The sequence below is a fragment of the Mirounga leonina genome, unplaced genomic scaffold (assembly GCF_011800145.1).
Source record: "Mirounga leonina isolate KUSES-001 unplaced genomic scaffold, KU_Mleo_1.0 Mir_176, whole genome shotgun sequence".
Lineage (NCBI taxonomy): Eukaryota > Metazoa > Chordata > Mammalia > Carnivora > Phocidae > Mirounga > Mirounga leonina.
The window spans coordinates 11,143,673-11,153,567 of NW_023270454.1; the positions used below are offsets into that span (position 1 = coordinate 11,143,673).

Sequence of the window (9,895 nt, forward strand, 5' to 3'; positions counted from 1 at the left end):
GCTCCATGCTCAACGAGGAGTCTGCTTGTCCCTCTCCCCCTACTCCCCTCCATCCCCTGCTCTCCCTCTCGTACATAAATAAATACAATCTTAAAAAAAAAGTTAAAAATAGAACTACCCTACGATGCAGCAATTGCACTACTAGGTATTTGCCCAAAGACTACAGAAACACTAATTTGAAGGGATACATGCACCCCGATGTTTACGGCAGCACTGTGTACAATAGCCACATTATGGAAACAGCCCAAGTGTCCACTGACTGGTGAATGTATGTATACAATGGAATATTATTCAGCCATAAAAAGAATGTAATCTTGCCATTTGTAATGACATGAATGGAACTAGAGAGTATGCTCCTAAGTGAAATAAGTCAGCCAGAAAAAGATAAATACTATATGATTTCACTCATATGTGGAATTTAAGAAACAAAACAAACCAGCTAAGGGAAAAAAGGAGAGAGAGGCAAATCAAGAAACAGACTCTCAACTATAGAGAACACACTGATGGTTACCAGACGGGAGGGGTTGGGGGATGGGCGAAATAGGTGATGGGGATTAAGGAGGGCACTTGTGATGGGCACCAGCTGATGCATGGAAGTACTGAATCACTATATTATACACCTGAAACTAATATTACACTGTATGTTAACTGGAATTTAAATAAAAACTTAGGGAAAAAACCTACTACACCGTATATGAAAAAAAAAAAAAGAAAATATCATGCAAATATAAAGCATTATTAATGCTGACATTCCCTGTACTTACTTCAGACAGCCTTTGGCAGCCGAGTTAGTCCTGACAATTAGCGCTTCTCTCTCTGCCTACAGAACATTGCTCTCTACATTACCCATGGTTGTCCTTGACCTGGCCCACCTGCTTTCTCTCAGCATATAGTCCAGCCCGGGCACTCATGCGGCTTAGCTTGCAATGGCTGGTCAAGGAAAAGGGGCACAGCCTGCAGATCTACAGCAATGCTTTTCAACCTAGGCTGTGTTTGGAAGCGCCAGGGGTAGAGAGGGGGTTGGGGGGAGGACTTTAAAATCTACTGATGCCTGGGGCCCACCCATTGACATTCATTTGATTGATCTGAGGTGTGTCTAGGTTCTGGGACCCTTTAAGTCTTCCCAGGTGACTCTAATATGCAGCGGGGGTTAAGAGACACCTCCCTCATCTAGAGGATGAGGAGGACAAGCTCTAGAGAACTCCCTCCTGGTTCACACGCAAGGAATACCTTCTCTACGCTCTACCCCAAAAGGGGGCCCATGAGGAATGCTAATTTATTTCCAAAGCAAAGGCCTCCCCTCCCAGAAGCAATAAAACTTCAAATGGACCCAGAGCCTAGTAATTGAATCCTTGGTTGATGGGGATATTTTTGCTCTCTTTGTGAAAACCAACTAAAGCAGTTCAGCCTCAGGAGTTTAAGGAGCAGCTTTAAAGAGCCAGGCCCACAGCGTGTCCCTCTCGACTCACCTCTTAAACCCCCCAAGAGCACCCCGTGGCAGTGGAGTGTCCAGAGACCCAGCCTGAATCCACAGATGCCCCATTTGCTATGCAAGCCAACTGACACTTCAGTTACTAAAGACAGACGTCGTGGAGTGGTGTGTTTTGGGAAGTAGTTTCAACATTAAACCTTAAACATGAAAACCAAAAAAGATTCCCAATGCATCAGAACACCTGAGTCCCTGAGCCTCCCCTTCCCCCTGCCCCAATGATTTATTTCAACCCATGAGGAATTCTAGGCCCCAAATGGGATCTGTTTTTCGGGCTTTTGCAGAACAAACCGGGGAGGCCTCTGCCTAACCTGTTGACACAGGAGTTATGAGTGGCTCTCGAAGGCGGTTGGCCGTTGGTTGCTGGCTCACCTGTGGCTAGAGTGGCCTGGCTGGGCAGGTGTGACCTGGGCCACAGGTGATGAGGAGGGGCAGGAGTTGAGATCACGGGAAGCATTAGCATTGTGCCCAACTTTGCCGAGGAGCCCTATGCCTGGGACCAGTGATTCTCCCCTGGGCTATGGGCACAAAGCTCTGAACACCCATTCCCTTTCCCACATGCTAGAGATGTCCCTGCTGGGAGCCTGCTGGGAGCCTGCTGGGCCCCTGGGCAGAGAAAAGGTCAAGCTGCTGCCCCCCCAGCCCCAAGCGTACCTATTGCTCATGCTCATTCCCTCGGATGCCCCCTCAGCTCCTGACTTCTGGACAGACTACCACTCAGCCTCCGAGACCTAGCCCAAAGCTTTCAGGCCCCATCAACCACACCAACCTCTGGGCAGCTCCTTAAACACAGTTCCTCCATAAGTACCTGTGACTAGGGGCTAACTGGCATGTGGATCTCCTGTAACTACATAGTAATGAGGTCCACCCTTGATTTAATAGGACAATGACAGACGTGCAGTTGGGAAGGACAGAGATGGGGGAGAGAGAGAGAGATAAAGAGAGACAAAGACAGAGGAGACAGGGAGAGACAGAGAGATAGAGATAGAGAGAGAGAGAGAATGGCATCTTTTCTGGGGGTTCTTACCAGTTCCTTCCTGAGCCAGGCTATAGCTTCGTCGATACTTTCAAAGCCTTCCAGCTTGCCGGTGGGCTGGGGCCCAGTGTCCTGGCTGGCACTCCCGTTAGGTGGGGGTTGCTGCCTGGGCTCTCTCCCCGGGGATGAGGGCTCCTCCTCCCCACGCTCCCCTTGCTCAGCAGCTGGCCTCGGAAAGGGCCATGTTGGCTCCTCCAGCCTGGCCTGCCATTCCAAGTAGGAGGGCCTTCGGGTCTCCAGCCTCAGTTTCTCAGTGAGAGCCTTCAGGCTCCGAAGGTGGTCGTCGGGAGGCAGGGCTTCTCCTGCCGTCTCTTCTTGCCCACCTGCCACTTCTTCTACTTGGATCTGAGGCACAGACATTCTAGAGTCTGCTGGGGCAGCCGGGCGTGGGAGGTGGTGGGGGGCGGTGTGGGAATCTTGGTGGGTGGCAAGGTTGGGTCCCACTCAGGAATGGTCTCATCCAGCTGGGGTCGGGGCTCCTGAGGGCATTGTTGGGATGTGAGCAGCTCCCGGAGCTGACAGGGACGGTGGATGAGCCACACGGAGTGCCCTCCAGAGCCGCTGTGGAGGCTCAGGATTTAAGATTCTTCCCGGAGTCCTGTGGGTGCCATGTTTCACAAAAGGGCAGGAACAGACAAGCGTCAGCAGGAATCTTTGGGGGCAGATTTGCCAAGAAGTCCTGGAGGTGCGGGCGGATCAGGAGGGGAAGCAGGACTCAGCTCCCTTCCTCACGGGCAAGGGCAGGCGGTGAGAGGCTGCCGGCTGGTTGGAGGAGGCCCTGCAGGAAGGATGCAAATGATGTCAGTCCTAATCCCTCCCCTGGCAGGAGGCCTGCAACGTTCCTGAGCTCCTCAGGAGGGGAAACTGAGGCTCAGAGAGGTTAGGTGACCCGGCTGCCGATTGCTCACTCAGGACGAGAAGTGAGGCGATTTCAAGCCTTAACTCAACGCAGAGAAGTTAATAATAAATCAATGCTCTGTACAGTGTTTCACCGTCTAATGAAATGATTCCACCTCCATTATCACATTCAGTCCCCAAGGCAAGTCTGTAAGTTACTTCTTTCTGTCCCCATTTTACATGTAAGGAACCTGAGGCTCTGTGAGGTTGAATGACTCACCAGAGAGCTCCTGGCGATTAGCGAGGACAAGGCTGGGTTGTCTGATTCTGAAGGGTCAGGTCTCTCCTCTGAGGGACAGCGACCTGTGGGTCCCCAGGCCGACACAGCTGGCCCCGCCCTGCCCCACCCCCCAAAGCCCCTGTCCTCAGGCACTGGCTCTTCCAGGTCTTACTGCACACTCTAAGCTTCTTCCTCTAAGAACAACACCTTACCTCACTTCTTCCAAGGAGGAAGCAAATAAACCTGTAATGGCTGAGGGAAGAGCCGACCTCCCTCAAGGAGGACTGTTAAACCGAGCGAGGATTGCGACTCACCGTTCTAGAAGGATGGTTCCCACATTTACCTAAAATGCCCGCACTGCAGCGCCTCATGGACAAGGGCATGGCTCTCATTGGATTTGGCCTTCCCATCTCTGGGGAGGTGGTCTGAGCACAGGGTAGAGAAGGAACTCTGAGTCTGAGTGAGAGACCCCAGCCTCCCAGCCTCATCCCTGCGCCCACGGGGTCCAGGACATTTGACTTGAACCAAGGAGAGAAGTCCTTGGTTCTCAGGGTGATCTTTTAAAAACATGTGCTGAGGGCATGCAGAAAAAGAATGAATTCATGTGGAATAATGTCCAAGATAAAGCTAACACGAAACAAACAAACAAGACATTCATAGTCTGGAGAGTACACTGTTGGTGTGGAAAAGGAGGAGAAGGGACAGATTTTTATTGACTTCTATGAGCCTGAAAAGATCTCTGCAAGGAGAAAAACTAAAACTAAGAGTTCTGATTACTTGTTTGGGTGATGGGAACTGGGCACAGGGTGTTGGTGGACAGACATAGGAAGAGGCAGAGAGTTGGGCAGGGGCAAAATAAAAACATAGACTCAGCCCCCCAGGGAAGCTCTGGGGCTTTTCTCCCACCCAGCAATGGAGATGTTCAAGAAGAACAGACTGGGTGGCTCAGTCGGTTAAGCGTCTGCCTTCGGTTCAGGTCATGACCCCAGGGTCCTGGGATTGAGTCCTGCATCAGGCTCCCTGCTCAGTGGGGAGTCTACTCCTCTTTCTCTCCCTCTGCCCCTGCTCATGCTCTCTTCCTCTCCTTTCTCTGTCTTTCAAATAAATAAAATTTGGGGGCACCTGGGTGGCTCCGTCATTTAGGTGTCTGCCTTCAGGTCAGGGTGTCCTGGGATCGAGCCCCATGTTGGGCTCCCTACTCAGCAGGGAGTCTGCTTCTCCCTCTGCCCCTCACCCCATTTGTGCTCTCTCTCAAATAAATAAAATCTTAAAAAAGAAGAAGAAGAAGAACAGAGCTTGCTGTTTTTTTGGACTGTTTCTATAATCCCCGCCTGCAACTCAATCTGACCAAAGGAAGTCTGGCTGTCCTCCCCATGCTCTGAGCCTGGCCCATTTGGGGGCATCCCTGAGGAATGAGGAGGAATATTCTATCCCAGCTAATGGCAGAGAAACCTAGTTCTCACCTCTAGCTACCCAGATGGGAATCCTCAGAGGAACTTCCACAAAAATGAATTTTCAGGCTCCACTCCCAGGGGTTCTGATTCAATTAATCTGGGGCGGCACTCGGCCATCAGCATGTTTTTAAAGCTCCCCAGGGGATGTGAGTGAGCGGCCAGGGCTGGGAACCACTGGTCTTGAGCTAGAAACACTAGACTAGGGATCAGATGGCCGAACTGTAGGTGCTGTCAGGCTTGGTGAGCCTCAGTTTCCTTGCCTATAAAATGGGGGTGATAATACCAATCTCCTAGGTTTGGGGGATTGGCAGAACTAAGGTTCGTACACACTTTCTGCAGGTGTAGCATGCTTGCAAATGCTGGGTGTTCTCAGGAGGGGCTTCCTGTGCAGTTTCAAGGTCACACAGGCTTCTTTAGAATCTCTCAGAATCTAAAGACCTATTAGCAGCCCCTCCCAGGCACCGGAGGCCTCTTTGCTGAGGTGCCAGAATGTTTTGAATGTGCCTCGGGGTGGCTCTACCTTACAGGATTCTTTCCCCCCCCAGGCAGGGGAGCTCTGATGGTTTCCAGTGAAGCTTTGTGGAGAGGATCTCATTGCAGACAAACTGTAAGTAGTGCTCCCTCCACACCGCAGCTGTGTGAGCAGATGACACGGACTGTTCTCTCCCTGAGCTGCACACTTCACTGCAGAAGGCAGGGGCAGCTGTGGCTGGAGGGAGAACCTGTTAGGGAAGGGTCTTCCCTTTGGAGTGGGAAAGAGCTATGACTCCATGACTTTATGAGGCTGCCTCCAAGCGTAGGGGGAGTTATTTTAATCGGCGGTTTCTAAAGCAATCCAGAGAAGGCCTGTGAAGACGGTGTCGGAAAGACGTGGAGGCATTAACAGGAGCGCCAATGCACTGTGAGTCAGCTAATGAGGATCCTTTGATCTGCTGAGCTTAGGGAGTGTGTGAAAGAACCCATGTATGCATCCTCTCTCTCAAGCCTCCCAGTGGCCCCGAGGAGCAGGTGGGATCGCCCCGTTTCACAAATGAGAAAATCGAGGTGGGGAGGGGTGAAGTGAGTCACCCCTGACCACAGACAGGTGCTGGCAGCCGGATTTGGGTACAGTCTTTGGACTCTGGCTGGCCTCTGTCTACTCCAGAGGTTAGACAGTCCCCCGCAAGGGCACCCCGTTCTGTGATCTTGGACATGTCCCTTCTCAACCACTCTGTGCCTCTGTGTCCTCTTCTAAGAAGAGGGGATAACCAGGATCGTCTACATAATTTGCTGGGCTCGGCGCAAAATGAAAATGCAGAGCTCCTTGTGGAAAAGTATTAAGAATTTCAAGATGGCAACTGCAGAGCATTTATGCAGGCATGGGGCCCAGTGGGGCTGCCCAGGTCCCTTGCTCATGAAGCTGGCCCTGATGGTAATAATATCAGCTTCATGAACCATTTCAAGGATTGAAGTAACAAATATCGAGCCCTTCCCATGGTGCCTGCTCTACGGTAAGCCCTAGACAAAGTTATACTTTAAAACTATTATTCTTAAGATGGTGAAACCTATCAGTGCTACATCAGTCATGTGACCAGATAAACTACTCTGCGCTGCACTGACCAGTCACCCCGTTCGTCCCAGACCTGCTTGGTGGCCTGAGCCACTCCCTGCACCCTGCATCCTTCCCTCGAAGCTGACTGAGATGACGTCGATCGGCCCCACCTCCCCCCAGATGTTCAGGTCTCCCCCTCAGAGTCTCATCATGCAGCGGTGACTAGCAGGTCTGCCACAGGAAGGAGAAGAAAAGCCCAGCTTAGGAAAACACCATTCTCCATAGCCCCACTCACTTCCCTCCCTGCTCCTATTCTAAACACCCCTGTCCACAGCTCAGGGCCCCGGGAGTCACCAGCTTTGACAGTGTGTTATCCACATGGTAAGAGCAAAGGCAGGGGGGCTGAATGCCTCAGCTCTGGCCCCAGATGTGCTCCCCAGAAACCCAGTGCTGGGGCTCAGCTCTCTCCTCTTGGCCTCCGTTTCCTCCTCTGTACAAGGGGGCTTCCTACCTCAACCCGCCTCATGAGGATGCTGGGAGGATCAGCTGGAATCTGGTGCATGAAAGCTCTCCACAACCTTTGAAGATCTGTACCCACCTGAGGATTATTATTAGCATCAAGGCATGTGTGGGGTGTGGAGCACCCTGAGTCAGGGACTTGCCACTTGAGGTGCGTGGTCACCTGTAGCAGGCAGGGACGGAGCCCTAGACTGCTTCCCACGGCCCCCAGCACATTCAGGTGGTGCGGATTTGCTGAAACAGGATCCGTTCTCCATTTTCCTGGTCCTTAGGTGGTGTCCCAGGGATCACTGGCCCTCTGGATGCCCTGGTGCCCGAGAGCCCCTGTGGAGTTGCTTCCCCTGCCCTCCAGCTAGGCTGCTAGGAGCTGAGCTGGAATGTCACGACTCAGGTCACCACAGGGATGTGGGCACTTAGTGGGCACTCAGCTGGGTGCAGGGAGCAGAAGCCAGCCCTGGACGGCTCTCTGGTCTGAAAGGGCAGTAGGGACTTCCCTTTCCTCTGCACAAACCAGGGATTTGGGAGCACAGGCACTGGGAGGAAGAGCCCTCCAACACCTGGGCGAAGGGGCTTGCTTTATATCTAACCTAAGTCCTTCCTGCTGCTGGGGAACACATTTTCTCTCCCTCTGAGCCTTGCAAAGGCGGACAGCCTGGGGAGGAAAGCCAAAGGATGCTGGTAGAACCAGGCGCCCAGAAAAACAAGGTCAGACCTTAATCCCACCAGGCCCGGGCGTGCTCTGCCAGGCGGGCCACCCAGCTGCTGGGGGACACGAAATTTCCCGCAACAGAAGACAAGCCTCAGGGGTACATCCACCTTATTGTGGTAGAGACAAGCCAGCGCCCGGGGACCTGCGCTGCCTGGGAGGACTGCTGCCCGAACACGCTCCTGGCTCACTCCAGCCCAGGGTGGCTTCGGCAAAGGAGGCTGTGCCAGCCATGAGCTAACTCCCGGGCTGCTGGAGGAGCCAGTGGGTGCAGCTCAGTCATCCGGCCAGTTATGCCCTGTGTCATCACGACCTAGTCTGTTCACTTGGACCACTTTCAAACCCACTTCCTAGATGGGCTCCATGGGCAGGGGAGCGTGCAGGGGCTGCTAACCCATTCTGTCTGTCTTTCCCTGTCTCTGTCTCTCTCAGGGTGAAGGTAGCATGAAGATGAGCCCGTTCCCTGACTGCACTCACTCCCTATTGCTCTACATTCTAAGACACTCGAAAGCCACCCTTGCCCTGTTTGGATCCCCAGGCTCGTGCCTGCTCCCCCCACTGTCTGGGGTTCCTCGCTAGAACTGTTTCATTTCTTCTCCACAGTATGCAATTTCCCCACCACTCCTGTCCCATGGAGCAGCACCCTCTCTCAGCGCCTCGGGGCTTTGCACAAGCTGTTCCCTCCACCTGGAACACCCTTCCCTCCCTCTACCCCTCATTTCCCAGGTGGTTTCTTTTTCAGGAAGTGTTCCTTGACTCGCCCCAGCTGCGTGTGCCTGGGATGCAAGGAGAGCACGTCAGAGAAACAATTATCTCATCACAACAATATTAGCTAATGTTTACTCAGAGCAGACCACACCAGGCATTGTTCGAGCAGCGTTACATGTACCAACACATGAGTCCTCCCAACAACCCTACAAGGCAAGTAGCGCTGTTATCCATTACACAGATCAGGAGACTGAGAGACACAGAGAGGCTGAGTAGCAGAACTAATGAATGGGAAAGCGGGGATCTCACCTCTGCAGTCTAGCTCCGGGCTGGCTCGTCAACCCCTGGGCTTACCGGCCCTCTCAAGCCATAGCACTGTTACAAGGAACTTCCCTGATGCTTCCTTTACCAGACTCTGAGCTTCAAGAGGGTGAGAACACGCAGCACTTAGCACCGTGCTGCTCTCTCTAAACTTCTGTAGAATGAACGAGCAAATAGAACAGATTCCCCCCTGGGCCCCCACCCCATGCACCATGGACTGTGCTCGCTCCAGTCTGAGCCGGTCTGGACAGGCTCACAGAAGCAGAGCGGACCTGGTCCCCTCACCACCTGTCCTCATGAGACCTGCCCTGACCTCAGAGTCCCAGACACAGGCTGTCAGGCCCTAGGAAGACAGGAATAGCCTTGTCCTGTTTCAAGTGCCAGGACAGGGAGCTGGCACACCGGGCCATCCAGCATCACAGGTACAGCTGGAGGACCTCCTCTGTGTCCAGCGTCATGAGGTACTTTCCACCCCGTGTCCTTTCTCTCTTCCGGAAAGAGCATTTGTCTGTGTGCTTCCTGTTGAGTAAGGGACAGGTGGGGCTAGGTAGGGAGAGATAGGTAGGGGGCTAGGTGATCAGGCTCACCAAAAATCCCAGAAATGCTGAGGAGTAACAGAACCAGAGATAAGGGAACAGAACCACACCACCTCGTTTGTCTTAAACAGCAGAGCCGAGATAGTCAAAGGAGAAGTAATCACGGCGCTATCAGGGGTGACATCAAGAAGATTCAAGTCCCTGGCCAGTGTTCTATAAGAGACAGACCATAAAGCCTTCAGGGGTCCCTATTCAGGTCCCCTCTCACTCTAGGGAGCCCTTTTTCTTTCCTCTCTGTTCTCACCTTCACTGAATAAACTTTCACTTCACTTCACCCTTTTGTGTCTGCGAGACTCATTCTTCGACTCAGTGAGACAAGAACCCTGAAACCCTTTCTTTTTTTTTTTTTTTAAGATTTTATTTATTTATTTGAGAGAGAATGAGAGACAGAGAGCACGAGAGGGAAGAGGGTCAGAGG

At 52.6% G+C, this 9,895-nt stretch overlaps 1 protein-coding gene across 1 annotated transcript in view; it reads right to left on the minus strand.

Moving 5' to 3' along the window:
• Positions 1-9,895, minus strand: part of FAM167A (family with sequence similarity 167 member A) — a 42,728-nt gene that overhangs the window by 20,292 nt on the left and 12,541 nt on the right. Inside the window, exon 3 of the mRNA XM_035022674.1 lies at positions 2,517-3,303. Coding sequence (XP_034878565.1) covers positions 2,517-2,885 — 369 coding nt within the window. The 5' untranslated portion in view covers positions 2,886-3,303. The remainder of the gene's footprint in view (positions 1-2,516; positions 3,304-9,895) is intronic.